The sequence below is a fragment of the Bison bison genome, unplaced genomic scaffold (genome assembly GCF_000754665.1).
Source record: "Bison bison bison isolate TAMUID 2011002044 unplaced genomic scaffold, Bison_UMD1.0 scf7180017864225, whole genome shotgun sequence".
Taxonomy (NCBI): domain Eukaryota; kingdom Metazoa; phylum Chordata; class Mammalia; order Artiodactyla; family Bovidae; genus Bison; species Bison bison.
The window spans coordinates 451,800-468,251 of NW_011494797.1; the positions used below are offsets into that span (position 1 = coordinate 451,800).

At 39.3% G+C, this 16,452-nt stretch overlaps 1 protein-coding gene across 2 annotated transcripts in view; it reads left to right on the forward strand.

Annotated features, from left to right (window-relative positions):
* The window catches only part of LOC104992857 (multidrug resistance-associated protein 4), a 176,435-nt gene that overhangs the window by 151,638 nt on the left and 8,345 nt on the right, over window positions 1-16,452 (forward strand). For both annotated transcript variants that reach the window (XM_010845860.1, XM_010845859.1), the window contains exons 27-30: window positions 5,694-5,783; window positions 10,559-10,731; window positions 11,161-11,266; window positions 15,853-15,987. In XM_010845860.1, the coding sequence (XP_010844162.1) occupies window positions 5,694-5,783; window positions 10,559-10,731; window positions 11,161-11,266; window positions 15,853-15,987 (504 nt within the window). The remainder of the gene's footprint in view (window positions 1-5,693; window positions 5,784-10,558; window positions 10,732-11,160; window positions 11,267-15,852; window positions 15,988-16,452) is intronic.

Below are 16,452 nucleotides of genomic sequence, written 5' to 3' on the forward strand. Positions count from 1 at the left end.
TTTTTAAAAAAAAAAAAAAAAAGAACCGAGTGTTCACAAGGATGTGCAGAAATTAGAATCCTTGTGCATTGCTGGTGTGTGTGCGTGCTGAGTCACTTCAGTCATGTCCAATTCTGTGCGATGCTATGGACTGCAGCCTGCCAGGCTTCTCTGTCCATGGGATTCTGGACAGGAATACTGGAGTGGGTTGCCATGTCTACCTCCAAGGGATCTTCCCAACCCAGGGATCGAACCTGCATCTCTTAAGTCTCCTGCATTGGCAGGTGGATTCTTACCTGAAGTACTTAGAGCAGTCAGTTCTTGGTGGCTGACTTGGTGATTAATGTAGAAAATAAATGTTTCTAGATTCCCACTTTTAAGTTTTGATTTTACCCATCTCTGAAATGGGGCAAATGAGATTAGTTCTAAGACATAATGGGTGTGTCTGTTAAGTACTTTTATGTCCTTGGATAAAAGGATTCAGAAACGTGCCATGTATTACTTTTAATGCTTCTTAATAAGAAAAGGTTGTATGCTTGTGTACATAAAAGAACTCTATAAATAAAGAAATAACGTTAGATGATTCTTGACTCTGCCAATAATGTTTTGGAAGCACATCTGAGCAAAGACTAAACATCCCTTGACATCACCACGTTTTGGTTCTGTTCCATCAGTTTCCACCCTACGTTTGAGCATGCTCTGTGTACACACTCCAGGGACCGTGCTTACAAAACAGTGCTAAGCTTTGTATCCATGTAGATAATGATCACTAACCATTGTAAACACAGAACTTTATTTTTTCACTCTCTATGTCTTTGTTTTTGAGGTGCAATGCTATTTGATAAAAGAGAATGTTTGTGTAAAGTGTCCCAGGAGATTATTCAGGAGGCAGCCATGGATAGAGCATAGACTGAGTGTCAACAGGAGCCACCTTTTAATTCCTGCTCTGTCTCATAGGACTGTAGAGCCTTGAGGAAGTCACTTGTCTGGAGGTCCAGCGTCCTGGTCCTTGAACCAGGTCTAGAAACTAATGTGACACAGATTTGTTGTGAGATATGACTAAGGACTTTCCTGGTGCTTCAGTGGCTAAGACTCTGCTCTCAGTGCAGGGGGCTCAGGTTCAGTCCCCGTTGAGGAAACTAGGTGTCACATGCCATAACAAAGACCAGGTGCAGCCAAACAAATAAATTAAACAAATACTTTTTAAAAATATGTGGGGTTCCCTGGTGGCTCAGATAGTAAAGAATCTTCCAGCAATGTGGGAGACCTGGGTATAATCCCTGGGTTGGAAAGATCCCCTGGAGAAGGAAATGGCTACCCACCCCAGTACCCTTGCCTGGAGAATCGCGTGGACAGAGGAGCCTGATGGTCCATGAGGTCACAGAGAGTTGGACATGACTGAGTGACTAACACTAAAAATGTAACTTAGATTAGAAAATGTTTGTGGCCCATGGCTGATTCTTGGCACCAGTCAGTCAATAGTAATTATACGTATTCTTAAGAATGAAGGCACTGACCTTTCAGGTGTTATTTCTAAAAGACTAACACATTTTGGAAAGGCTTTGCTCTTTCTTTTCATGTTTTTGTAGTCCTTGGTGATTTGCATTACTTTTATTGCTTATAATGTAAACCACATTGTTTATAGAAATTTAAAGAGCGAAGCAAAATTAAAAAGCAACGCAGTAGAGTTTTAGTGAAAAGCCTAACTGAAAAATCTATGAAATGTCTTTTCTCCAAGGAGCAAGAGGAAAGAATATCACTTTTTCTCTTAGATATTGGCTCCCCTCCCACCAGGTTCTTTCCTGACGATCACCCTGTACCCCAGTCATACTTTTCAGTCCCCCACGAAGACCTCTGGCATTTTTCTCAATGCTTTCAACATTCTTGACAGCTGTCTTGCTCTCCTTGAAGACATGACTTCTGTCTCTTATTTCTATTGCTCTAGTTTTTATTGCAGCCCCTGACAATTTACACAGTATTAATAATAATTCCTAACACTTGTGGACTTCTTAACACACGTTGGCCTCTTACCTACCCTCTCCTCCTTAATCCTCATAATTCTCTTGTTATCCTTATCTGATAGATTTGATAACTGAGGCACTACGAGCTTAACCCACTTAGCAGGTAAGCAGCAGAGCCTGAATTTCGTATGTATTTTATGGTGATTCCCAACTCCAGAGCCTGAGCAGCTGATCACCCTGTGAGGACTTCAATACCCTGTTGACTGTCATCCACAGTAGAACTGCTTTGTATCATGATTTCATGTCCACACACACACACGCAAATTTAAAAAAAACATTATTACTCTATATGCTGCTTTTCACTCTCCATTCTTCTAATTAGCTTTGCTCTTTTTTTTAAATGGATTTTAAAACCATCTAGGATATCCATTCTGTTCCAGCTAATAGAGAAGATAAAATGACAGTCACAAGGCACAAAATTGACTTTCTGATCCGTTGACTGAGCTTGCAGTTGGATAGATCCTGCCCCTCCCTGTCCCCTGTTGGGCTGGGCTCCTGGTCAGTGTTAGCATCACTGTTGTTCCAGCTTCACACATCAGCCTTGCACCGGTAGCCCCTTTTGCCAGTAAGGAAACTTGGGTCTTGGGAAGAATAATAAGTTATCCCAAGTCTAATCGCTAATACGAGCCTATTTGGATGGTTCTTTGTACCTACAGAAAATGGCACAAGGAAATTTATGGCACAAGGAAATGTTTTCTGTTGAAGAGGGATTCCATGTCAATTCAGTGTTTATGATTGTAGCCCAGAGGTCAGCACAGATCAGCAGCCATCATCTTAATTATGATTAGATTCATTTCCTATATTTAATAGTTTTTCTCTCTATCAAAGCAAAAGCTTGGTATTTTCTAAACAGCCCCCTCTGCTCTTTTGGTATTTCTGTTCCTTGCATTTTCTTCAGTGAAGTTGAAGAAGGTGAACCAGAGCTGTCTCTTTGACTTCTCCATGGTTTTCTGGTTTTCTTTCCCTTTTTATCTTGTTGAGAATTAAACTGAAAGAGAAGAGTAGGATATGCTGTTACTAGTAAAGAAATACAACTGGATTCTAGCCTAAAGTAGTCACCCTTTGTTCCTGACACTGAAGTCTTCTTCTTGGAACTGCTCCCTGGAGCTCCTGAAAGAGGACTTTACATGACTTAAATTCTTCTGTCTTTGTTGGCAAACAGTGTCTTTTTCTTCTGAATATGGATGATGATTAATTCATTCAGAGGCTCCAGGATCTAAAAAAAAAAAAGATGAGGGTACCAAAATTTAAAGTGACTTCAGGTGCTTCTCTTATTCTTGAAACAGGGAGATGAGTTTCCACTTATGAAAAGTCCTCAGATTAGAAAAGAGAACAGAGCTTTAGGACACCAGTAAACAGCAGCAGTAGATACTTTTTTAAAAAAATTAAATCATAGTTGATTTATGAAGCTTCCCTGGTGGCTCAGTGGTAAACAATCCGCCTGCCAATGTAGGAGATGCGGGTTCAATCGCTAGGTTGCAAAGATCCCCGGGAGGGGGAGGTGTCAACCCACTCCAGTATTCTTGGCTAGAGAGTTCCATGGACAGGGTAGCCTGGCAAGTTTACAGTCTGTGAGGTTGTGAAAGAGTCAGACACGATTTAGTGATTAAACCACAACAATTGTTAATTTACAGTGTTGTGTTAATTTCTTAGTAGTAGCTACTCATGATAGTCTTAGTTTGGGACTGAAATGATTGTGCTTTATTTGTCTTGTTTGTTCCCGTTTGTACACTTTTTGTCTTGGTCCTGGGTCATTTTAAGCATTAGAAGTTTAGTAGGTAGGGTTTCTTTGTAGGATTGTTATCCTACAAAGATAACAATCCTTTCTTCCAGCAGCCTATACTAAGACTGCCATTTTTTAGTCTTTCTGTTGTGTCAAGGGTATCACTAAACTAAATGGTGTGATTCAGCGTGGCCATTTTTGGGTCACACACCTAATATGAACTCGTGTCATATTCATAACGAAGGAAAAAGTTACTGTTGAATATGGCACAAAGGATTACATCTGACTTTAAACCTTGATGAAAAACAGATTGGAAACCGATGCTTCATTTAAAATACTACGTTGTACAAGAGTGTTTGTTCTTCAACTGTACTGTGCCAGCTACTTTTTATTAAGTGAGGTTTAATTCTGTGCCTTCAGAAAAGAAGATTCTTAGCCTAATAAATTTAGTGTATATTTTCATGAAGCTTGTAGGTCCTACCATAAATCTCTGCACTGAAGTGTTCTGCCTGCAGAATAGTTTTACAACACTTAGTTATATGATTATTAACTCTGTTGGTTATAAGTGGGTACTTTAATAATAATATCTGTCAGAAATGATCATTAATCTGACCATTGTCTGCCCTCGGAGTATGTGTCTACTGTGAGCACTTTTGTTACCTTTTGAAGATAATACAATGGTTTCGTATTTGGCAAGTGGATGAAAGTAGAGTGAGTAGAAACCAAAATGATCACCACACATAAAATACATTGACATATTTAAACAGACACTGTTCACAAATTGCCTGTTGTCTTCATAGCTTCAATCAGTTAGTGCTCTAGCACGTCATTCTTTTCATTCCACAAGTTTTGATTGAAATTTTACTGATTTTGAAATATGTTTTTGACATGTCATAGCAAACAGAAATATTCTTAGGTACAAAGCAATTGTTTCTCCTCCATTGCTGCTAAATAAACAATAGATGCTGCCAACTATATCCTCTGAGAGCAACAATATAGACTTAGGTGAGCACCCTTATAGCATTGTGAGATGTTAATTTCTTTTATTTTTGTGACAGTCAACAGTGAATTGGTGATAATTAGCAGAATCCCCCTGAAGCCTATAGAGTGTCTGAGGGGTCCATTTAACACTTAGCATAAATCAACTACAGGCCTTGGTCAAGGGTTCAGAAGTGAAGGATCCTTCTTTCTGCAAAGAATCTCGTTTTAGTCCCCTAGTATTTGGAGAAACTTATTCACTCCAACAAGATTTCCAAAGAGAAGAAGTTGAAGGAAATGACAATGGAGCGAGGCCCTTATTATGAAATCTGTGATTGAACTTCAAATGGGTCCCCGTTCCTTTTCTCTGGAACCACCCAAACACCGTTCCCAAACATGTTGATCCTGTGGAACCTTTTATTGCTCAAGGAAGGAAGGAAGGTCTATCTTTTTTTAAAAAATAGTATTTATTTAGTCTATTTGGCTGTGCGCTTGCTTTGTTGCAGCACATAGGATCCTTAGTTGCAGCAGGTGAGACTCTAGTACCCTGACCAGGGACTGAACCCTGGCCCCCTGCATTGGGAGCACTGAGTCTTGGCCACTGGACCACTAGGCACATCCAAAAAGTCTTGCCTTTCAAAACCAATTTATTCCATAGATTAGCTTAAGTTATGACTCTAGAGTATAATATGAAAAGCAGATCACTTCATCAAAACAAACACCTCTTGGGACTGCCCTGGTGGGCCCAGCTTAAGAATCTGCCTTATAATTCAGGGGATGTGGTTTCGATCTGCAACTTAGCACCTAGGATCCCATATGGCGTGGAGCAGCTAAGCCCTCATGCCACGTGACACAGCGAAGGTCCCGTAACCTTGTTATTAATGATTATAATGAATGTTGGGTAATTTTTGAATTTAAGTTATTTTCTGTAAGCATTTGTGTAAGACAAATGTAGTTTACTGAAATAACATTTCCTATTTTGGGGTATATAGGAACCTGTTTTATTCACTGGAACAATGAGGAAGAATCTGGACCCCTTCAATGAGCATTCAGATGAGGAACTGTGGAATGCCTTAGAAGAGGTAATTTATGTAGTGTAATTAACATGTTAACATCAGTTCCTGTGTGTGTACCTTTGTAGCATTGCAGGTAATTAATGGGAGCCTATCAGTTTAACAGGCTTTGTTTACCTCCTAGAAGAATGTTGATGACATCGGTGCACTTAAAATATGTGTACTGATGATAATGAAAACCAGCAGTATAATGCCTCACATTTTTTGACTTTTTCCCTAGAACCCAAAGCAACTAGATAACATGGTTTTGTCCTTAGCAGAGCACTGAACTAGAAGTTAACATTAAGGGTTCAAATTCTACTAGTGACCTAGTGAATTAATATCCTAACTACCCTGCAGTATGGTACTGGAGATCAGTGGAGAAATAACTCCAGAAAGAATGAAGAGACTGAGCCGAAGCAAAAATAGCACCCAGTTGTGGATATGACTGGTGATAGAAGCAGGGTCCGATGCTGTAAAGAGCAATATTGCATAGGAACCTGGAATGTTAGGTCCATGAATCAAGGCAAATTGGAAGTGGTCAAACAGGAGATGGCAAGAGTGAACGTCAACGTTTTAGGAATCAGTGAACTAAAATGGATTGGAATGGGTAAATTTAACCCTGATGACCATTATATCTACTACTGTGGGCAAGAATCCCTTAGAAGAAATGGAGTAGCCATCATAGTCAACCAAAGAGTCCAAAATGCAGTACTTGGATGCAATCTTAAAAATGACAGAATGATCTCTCTTCATCTCCAAGGCAAACCATTCAATATCACAGCAATCCAAATCTATGCCCTGATGTGTAATACTGAAGAAGCTGAATGGTTCTATGAAGACCTACATGGCCTTCTAGAACTAATATCCAAAAAAGATGTCCTTTTCATTATAGGGGACTGGAATGCAAATGTAGAAAGTCAAGAAACACCTGGAGTAACAGGCTAATTTAGCCTTGGAGGACAGAATGAAGTAAGGTAAAGGCTAATAGAGTTTTGCCAAGAGAACGCTCTGGTCATAGCAAACACCCTCTTCTGACAACACAAGAGAAGATTCTACACATGGACATCACCAGATGGCCAACACTGAAATCAGATTGATTATATTCTTTGCAGCCAGAGATGGAGAAGCCTATATGGTCAGCAGGAGCTGACTGTGGCTCAGATCATGAACTCCTTATTGTCAAATTGAGACTGAAATTGAAGAAAGTAGGGAAAACCACTAGACCATTGAGTTATGACCTAAATCAAATCCCTTACGATTATACAGTGGAAGTGCGAAATAGATTTAAGGGACTAGATCTGATAGACTGAGTGCCTGATGAACTATGGACAGAGGTTCGTGACATTGTACAGGAGACAGGGATCAAGACCATCCCCAAGAAAAAGGAATGTAAAAAAAGCATAATGGCTGTCTGAGGAGGCCTTACAAATAGCTGTAAAGAGAAGAGAAGCAAAAAGCAAAGGAGAAAAAGAAAGATATACACATTTGAATGTAGAGTTCCAAAAAATAGCAAGGAGAGATGAGAAAGCCTTCCTCAGTGATCAGTGCAAAGAAAGACGAGAGATCTCTTCAAGAAAATTAGAGATACCAAGGGAACATTTCATTCAAAGATGGGCTTCATAAAGGACAGAAATGATATGGACCTAACAGAAGCAGAAGATATTAAGAAGAGGGGGCAAGAATACACAGAAGAACTGTACAAAAAAGATCTTCACAACCCAGATAATCACGATGGTGTGATCACTCACCTAGAGCCAGACATCCTGGAATGTGAAGTCAAGTGAGTCTTAGGAAGCATCACTATGAACAACGCTACTGGAGGTGATGGAATTCCAGTTGAGCTATTTCAAATACTAAAAGATGATGCTGTGAAAGTGCTGCATTCAATATACTAGCAAATTTGGAAAACTCAGCAGTGGCCACAGGACTGGAAAAGGTCAGTTTTCATTCCAATCCCAAAGAAAGGCAACGCCAAAGATGCTCAAACTACCATGCAGTTGCACTCATCTCACACACTAGTAAAGTAATGCTTAAAATTCTTCAAGCCAGGCTTCAGCAATACATGAACTGTGAAGTTCCAGATGTTCAAGCTGGATTTAGAAAAGGCAGAGGAATGAGAGATCAAATTGCCAACATCCGCTGGATCATTGAAAAAGCAAGAGTTGTAGAAAAATATCTCTTACTGCTTTATTGACTATGCCTATGCCAAAGCCTTTGACTGTGTGGCTCACAACAAACTATGGAAAATTCTGAAGGAGATAGGAATACCAGCCCACCTTACCTGCCTCCTGAGAAATCTATATGCAGATCAAGAAGCAGCAGTTAGAACTGGACATGGAACAACAGACTGGTTCCAAATAGGAAAAGGAGTACATCAAGGCTGTATATTGTCACCCTGCTTATTTAACTTATATACAGAGTACATCATGGGAAGCACTGGGCTGGAAGAAGCACAAGCTGGAATCAAGATTGCTGGGAGAAATATCAATAACCTCAGATATGCAGATGACACCACTCTTATGGCAGAAAGTGAAGAAGAGCTAAAGAGCCTCTTGATGAAAGTGAAAGAGGAGTGTTGAAAAGTTGGCTTAAAGCTCAACATTCAGAAAACTAAAATCATGGCATCCGGTCCCATCACTTCATGGCAAATGGATGGGGAAACAGTGGAAACAGTGGCTGACTTTATTTTGGGTTCCAGTATCACTGTAGATAGTGACTGCAGCCATGAAATTAAAAGACCCTTACTCCTTGGAAGGAAAGTTATGACCAGCCTAGACAGCATGTTAAAAAGCAGAGACATTACTTTGCCAAGAAAGGTCCGTCCAGTCAAGGCTATGGTTTTTCCAGTGGTCATGTATGGATGTGAGAGTTGGACTGTGAAGAAAGCTGAGTGGCAAAGAATTGATTCTTTTGAACTGTGGTGTTGGAGAAGACTCTTGAGAGTCCCTTGGACTGCAGGGAGATCCAACCAGTCCATCCTAAAGAGGATCAGTCCTGAGTGTTCATTGGAAGGACTGATGTTGAAGCTGAAACTCCAATACTTTGGCCACCTGATGCGAAGAACTGACTCATTTGAAAAGACCCTGATGATGGGAAAGATTGAAGGCAGGAGGAGAAGGGGACGACAGAGGATGAGATGGCTGCATGGTATCACCAACTAAATGGACGTGAGTTTGAGTAAACTCCGGGAGTTGGTGATGAACAGGGAGGCCCGGCATGCTATAGTCCATGGGGTTGCAAAGGGTTGGACACGACTGAGTGACTGCACTGAATTGAACTGAAACCTGTAGCATCATTGTATTCCTCTGTTCAGGTAATATCTACTCAGTGTGGGCAATAGTAGTTTTTCATTATTAACTGAAAGATAAACGAAATCCTGGTAATAAAATGCTGTGAAGTTTCAGAAAACTTTTTTCAGAATGGTAAATCACACATTTGGATTGTGATAATAATTATTTATTAGGAGTCATGTTATTTTAATGCTGTAACATGAATACAGGTAACAGAAGAAGCCTGGTGCTTCTGCTCAGTTTTTATATGGATAGGTTCATTTCTAGAGGATTTTCTATTATTTGTGTTTGAGTTTCTACCACTTCCTTAAATTTCCTTACCCTTGCATGAAATAGATTTTGACTGTTAGCGTGCTATGTATATTTTAATACTAATTATTTTGTATATTTACCCTAGTTCTAAAATTGATTCTAAGCTACTTATGGCAGAAACTCTTTCTATGTTTCTAAACCATGCAGAGGTTCTTAAATATTCCTCATGTGACTGAGCCTCAGTTTTTTGCTTTTAAAAAGTAAGCACTTAATAGTTACTGAATAATTGCTTGATCTCTTCATTTCAGAAAAGTGTGGCTTATTTCCTTTAAAACAGTCATATTTTTGTCATTGTTGTACAAATCCCAGTGACCAATTGCTCACATTGTTGTTTTGAATTTGTACCTTTTGTCATTTAGTGTCAGTCTTCCAGGCTCTGAAATCTGCAATTTATATGGAATTCGACTCTGAGCATTTTGATTCTGAGGTGTCACAATTTCCTGACAGTAATTCTAGTTTCTGAAAGCAGATTATCTTTGGCAGTCAAAGTTTTTTTTATTTCTTTTTAATTTTGTAATACTGGTTAATCTTGTAACAATAGATTAAACACTATCCACTCCCATAGGCGGGGGAAATAAAACATTATGTTGTGTCTTGTGTTTCACAAGATTTTCATTCATTATGAAACTTTCATGATGTTGAAGTTAAACAGCCTTGAGTGGCCTAGTAGTATAGTGTTAAACTTGGGAAAGAAGCCCCCTGAATAGGCTTAAGGGTTACAGCTGTACAGTTAGTCATTTTTGAATTTTTTTTTTTTAAACTTTCAGACCTTCCAAAATGAATTCTTCATAGGATTATGTCTTTAGAGAACCATACTTCCTGCAGGAATTAAAAACATTTTTTTTCTCTGTAGAGTACTGACTCCACTGCAGGATGTAGTTTGGGAAACTTGAGTCAGCCATAAAGATCCCGTTTAAATCACACTGAGAGAAACAGCTTCATTTTTTGAGAGACTTTCTGAACCAGTCCCTAGGTGAGGTCCCCAGTAGGTGTCCTGTGGCAGGATAGGTCACTGAGACCTTTCTGTCCTTCACTGACTCCACTGTCTTCCTTGCTGATATGAAGGAGCTTTCCCTATCACCTGGCTGTACATGTAGGACATGTAAGAAGTCCTGATGACCTCAAAGCACTAAGTCTAAGAGGCTTGTCCCCTTTAGTAGTAGTACCTTTAGGAAAATGTCCTTCTTTCTATATCCACAGGTGCAACTGAAGGAAGCCATCGAAGATCTTCCTGGTAAAATGGATACTGAATTAGCAGAATCCGGGTCAAACTTTAGTGTTGGACAGAGACAACTGGTGTGCCTTGCCAGGGCTATCCTCAGGAAAAATCGGATATTGATTATTGACGAAGCCACGGCCAATGTGGATCCAAGGTACAGAGCTTTGGCCCATGAAATTGAAATGTGAAGTTTAAATGTGGTAAAAGGAAAACAAACGAATATTGCTGAGAAATGTTCTAAGTGCTCTCTTTTGCCCACATTTATCTCTTGATCACATTAATTTTAGGAAACAGAGAAAGAAACCAAAACGTGTTAATGTTGTTATGAGGCATCCTAAGAGAGTTTGATTTCTAGTCCAGCTCCTGATAGTTTCAGGAAATTTCTAAGGAAGACTGTTTTACATTGTTTTATAAAAAGTCTTTTAAAGAGACTTTTTTCTACTCAGTTTTTGGCGAGCAAGATTATGTCTTAAAGTATTGATGAAAGTCTTAAAGTCTTATGAAAATATTATGTGGTAATTTTTTCTGAAGTCTGCTCTTTCTGTCTTTACCGAACTAATAACTTCAACTTCTTTGTTTCTAGAACTGATGAGTTAATACAAAAAAAAATCCGTGAGAAATTTGCCCACTGCACTGTGCTAACCATAGCACACAGATTGAATACTATTATTGATAGCGACAAGATAATGGTAAGACACTCTCCTGTGTTATTTCAGTTATTTCCATTTATGTTCCATTTTTCAGTGTATCTTTCCATGTAAAACATGATAGTAATGTCCAGTTAGTTAGTTTTTCCTCTTATTCTTGACAGTAACTCCAGTATGGACCCACACTTTTAGAATGTGCTATTAAATAACATATATAGTAACTTTATATTTTCATATTAAAAGTTTGTTTGAATTGTTATTTTTCATTAAGATGAAAAACCAGAAAAATAATTCAGATGCTAGGCAAGGCTTCAAATTTCACTGTTCAAGAACACAGTCATTTCCCCTATGTCACAGATTTTTTTTCCTGGATTTTTGGATTCCCTTAATCATAAAATCAGCCTTTCATTTAGACTGCCTAGAAGTTGTCAGGTTAGGTTGCAGAATTTCTCAGCTTTTGGAATATTGACAAGATTTCCTGAGGGGAGTCTTTGAGAAAAGGCCTAGTGAGAAAAACGAAGCATTTCAACAAATAGCATTTAATTTAGGAAATCTTATTACATAGGAATTGGAGGCATGGAAAAATAAAAGATATACTGTGCTAATTGTGTTAGTTAGCAACTATCTAGGTTAGATCTCCAGACATCGCTCTCATAATTTTGCCCTCTGGTGGCTTAGGCTAAGGTGGTAGCAGTGGAAATGGTAAGATGGTTGGATTTGGGATCGAGAAGAACATGGAGCCAAGTGGACTGTGTGATGGATTGAACGTGGGATCTGAGGGAAGAGAGAGAAGTCAATGCTAGTGTCTGGGTGTGGAGACTGAGCATGTGGGTGAATGGGGAAGATGGAGAGAGAAGGGAAATGCAAGGATTCTCTTTGAAGCCTCTCCCCTTTGCAGTGACTGGACTTTTTTCCGTGGTTGACCTTGTCCTTCACTGTGGAGCTCCCCTTCCCACTCCTGTGTTGGGTGACCTTCAGTTTAGGGCTCCCTGGTTGGGTCATCAGTGATGTGACGGGGAGGTCCTATGGGGAAGTGTTAACTTGGCCACTTGCTTACATCTTGGTCTGAGCTGGTGGCAGTTGCTGACTCCTTTGGTAGGCACGACAGGATTAGACTTGATGGGACCTAAGAGATGCGCATACTGCAGCTTCAGAGGTGGGGTATTGTCCTCTGTGCTCCACCCACCCCAGATTTAAACCTTGTGTTTTGTTCTAAAACTTCTGATTACCAGTCAACTTTTCAATTCGGCAAAAAAGAAACACCATAAATAATGTTCTTTCTCAAAGCTTTCATTTTTGAGACAGTTTTTTTCTTGTGTGATTTAGAAATATAGACATACTTTGTTTAACTGTGCTTTGCAGATGTTGTAGTTTTTACAAATGGATGGTCTGTGGCAACTCTAAGTCGAGAAAGTCTATCAAGTCCATTTTCCAATTGCATGTGCTTATTGCTCCATGTCTCTGTGTCACCTTTTGGTAACTCTCAGCTCTATTCCACATTCACTGCTTTCACTATCATATTTTTTATGGTGATCTGTGATCTTTGATCTGTGATCACTGATCCTTGATGTTATTAGTCTGCCTTGCTGAAGGCCCTGATGATGGTTAGCAGGTTTTTGGCAATGAAGTATTTTTAAATTAAGGCAGACTTAATGCTGTTGCAGGCTTGCTAGGCTACAATGTAGTGTGAACATAACTTCAATACACCCTGGGAAATCAGAATATTTGAGTGCTTCACTTTATCGTGATATTCACATCTTCATGGTGTTCTAGAAATGAATCCCATAATTCTCTGAGGGATGCCCCCACTTGTATCCTTTGCAGAAAGTATTCCTTTTCAGAAAGTATTCCTACTTTCTGGAAATTTTTCCAGGAAGTGTTCCTAAAGCTTTAATGTGGACATAAAGACAAGTCAATTTGCTACAAAGCCCAATGCTCCAGAAAGCGGGCGGCCAGCCTCAGTCGGGGAGGGGCTGGGGAAGTGACAGATGCTGATGAAGGGCAGGGCCAACAGTGTTGTCACCATAAGGTCGTGTAATTACAAGCGCTTACGGTGTAATAATCACATTTTGTTGCACCGATGAATACTTCTGCACAAAGACGGATGGATATGGTTTTGTTTACTGTAAGTACATCAAGCAGAAGGCTTGTTGGGAAACAACTGTGACCTAATTAATAGCTTTGTTTATGTGTTGACTCTCCAAAGGGATTTACCCAGTTTTGGTTCATTAAGCACCATTAATGTGTTAGGCTAAGAATTCTATTTTACAAAGATGTTCTCTCAATTTTAAGTTTATTAAACATGATGGAATCATAATGACAGCTAATGTAATCTTCCTTACTTTCTCTGTTGTCAAAAAACAGTGGAGCAAGACAGACAAATGAGAAATCCTCTTTCTTCTACGACTCAGCACTATCTCTACATTAAATGCTCCTTCGTATACCGTTTAGAATTAGCTGGTTGCTTGTGTCCTGTTTTGTCTTCAGCCAGTAGCACAGCTTTTCCCTCCAATCCTTGCATACTCCAGTCTTCAGATCACCCCAGATTCTCCTTGGTAATATGAGCAAAGTTGGCCTATGAAAATCTACTATTGGCCTAACAGTATTGTTACCCGTATTTTCAGTGTCTGCAGTTAGAGAATTTTTTGGAAATCTATGATGTAAAAAACAAGAGGCAAGAAACTCAGATCCCACCTCTTCTGTTTGTAGGCAATCTTATGGTTTTTATATTCTTTGCTTTTCTTTATCAATTCAAACCTTGTTTTAGTAAGGTTTTCCTGGTAACTGAAAACCAGGAACTATTGTCGCGTGTCCACCTGGATTTGTCTCCACCCACAAAAAAAAAAAAACTGCCTTTATGCACAATCATTACATTGCTAATACTTTTAAGGGTCAAACAGATCTTTCTGCCTTTTATATTGTTAATCTTACTACTTTTTGAGAGCGTTACTTTTTTTCTGCCTTTCCCTTTATTAGATACTGAGTAGTGCTGAGAACTACTATGTCCGTGACATCGTGTGTTTTAGACAATATGAAAGAAAATGGAAAGAGTTAGTGTTCATTCAAATTTGAATAAAGTAGAACGTTGGAAAAATATTAATGTTACTGCTTTCTATTGAAAAATATATAGTTTTTATAGTCAGAGAACTCAGAGGTGATTTTTAAAAGTTGTGGCTTTTGAAGAATGTGAAGCTCTTCATTGTATAAAGTAATTTAGTCTCTGGCATGAGATAGACCTATGTTTTAAAATTGCATTTTTTTTCTTCAACATCAGGAAGAATGGTTATGCTGTATAATGCTATACTTAAGTAAAATTACACATTCAGGGCATATAAATTGGCATGTCAAATTATAGGAAATTTTAATAATTATGTAGATGTAACAGATTCATTTATTTTTGAACTCTTTTGTGAGGCCTCCTCTTAGCAGGGATTCCCAGTAGTAAACAAAAGTTTAACAGGAAAATGGCCTTTATGAGACTTAATAAAATGTTTGCGATTAAATACCCTGGGACAGAGTTAACTACAATACCTAGATGTGGAAAAACAACCTGTGTCCCGCTTAGCGTCTCAGCGTATTCTCCAAAGATGCATTTACTCTAAATATGACCTAAATGAAGAACTAAGTACCACTTAACATCAGAACTGTTTTCCTAGGTACGTCATTTGGGCCAATGGCTTCAGACTCTTCCTTCCCTCTGAAACCATTAAGCAAAGCCACTAATAAGCAGAAAGGCAGAGTTAAGAGCCCCTTCCTCTACCTTTCAGTTTCTAATTAGTGGACATATTAATGAGCAATGAAATGCCCAAAAGGCCGGCAGCTGAAGAAAGAACAAGAAGCAAGGAAAGATAATTTGCGACAACAAATTCAGATGCTCGGGAATTCAGATTGGGTGTCCTCGTGTGCTGTGCATGCAGGGATCGCTGGAATTTAGAGCTCAGTTTTTTAATTGCTTCTTTAGTCTCATCCAAAGAGAAAATTGGATTTCTAGAGATTTGTTTCTGTGCTGAGCAGTTCAGCTAAAGCTGTTGACGTAGCAGCTCTTTTTGTCAGCCTTTCACTCAGAGCAATAAGCTACAGCCAAAGTCAGCACCTGAAATATTCCAGGAACCCAAAGAAATTCCAGAAGCATTTACTTTTTGTCCCCCCAGTGTTGCTCAGATTCTGTGAAACCAGCGTGGAGTTAATTAATTTGGTGTCAGGTTACTGCCATCAGTTTATATGACATCAACCTACTTTGTAGCTAGATTGAGTTTGATTTTCTTGAATCAAAAAATTTCCCAACTCTGTGTATCTGTATAAACAGCCTTCAAAGCTCAGAGTCTGAGAGCTAAAAGCACTTACTAATGATAACAACCCCATGGGGCAGAATATAATATGGCGAGTGCAAGTAATCATAGTCTGAAACTTTCATTTTCTTCCTTTAACATTATAATAATAAAAGGTCGGGTTAGGCCTTTGTCTGCCTGGTAAAACAGGGTAATCAAACCGTTTAAACACCAGCCAGTGCTACCACCCAAATAGATTCGCTGTTCCCCCTGTCCTACCCCTTTCCGAAATATTGTCTGCATTATAATACGTTACTGCAAAACATTGTGTGCTAATGCTTTCTTTCTGCTGATCTACAGGTTTTGGATTCAGGGAGACTGAAAGAATATGATGAGCCATATGTTTTGCTGCAAAATAGAGACAGCCTATTTTATAAGATGGTGCAACAACTGGGCAAGGCCGAGGCCGCTGCCCTCACTGAAACAGCAAAACAGGTGAGCCCACTGTGGGGAGTTGTAATTAAAGTTCGTCTCCATGGTTCACTCCTCAAATGCTCTGGCACCAGGGGTCTGGTAACAAGCACTCTGTGCCCTTTTCAATTACAAGCCTTCAGAGACAAAGCTTCATGACTAGGTCTTAAGAATACTTTGGAGGTGGAAGACAGGGCTGCTGAGAATCTACAGCAGAGGTGGGGGAGGGGTCAGGATGTGCTCACACAAGTGAGATTTCGGATTGAACTGGCCACACGTTGGGACTCTGGGTTCAGATTCTCAGGGAACACAGAATAGTCTCATTTTGCAGACCCTTTACATTCATTCTGATTGGTGCTCAGCACATTTGTGATGCAAGTGCTGTTGAGGAATATCCTGGAAATTTGAGTGTTGGAAGAGAAAAAAATGGAATGTTGTTTATCAGTCTAGAAAGATTTAGCACGGAAATGTGTGGATCACTTCTGTTTT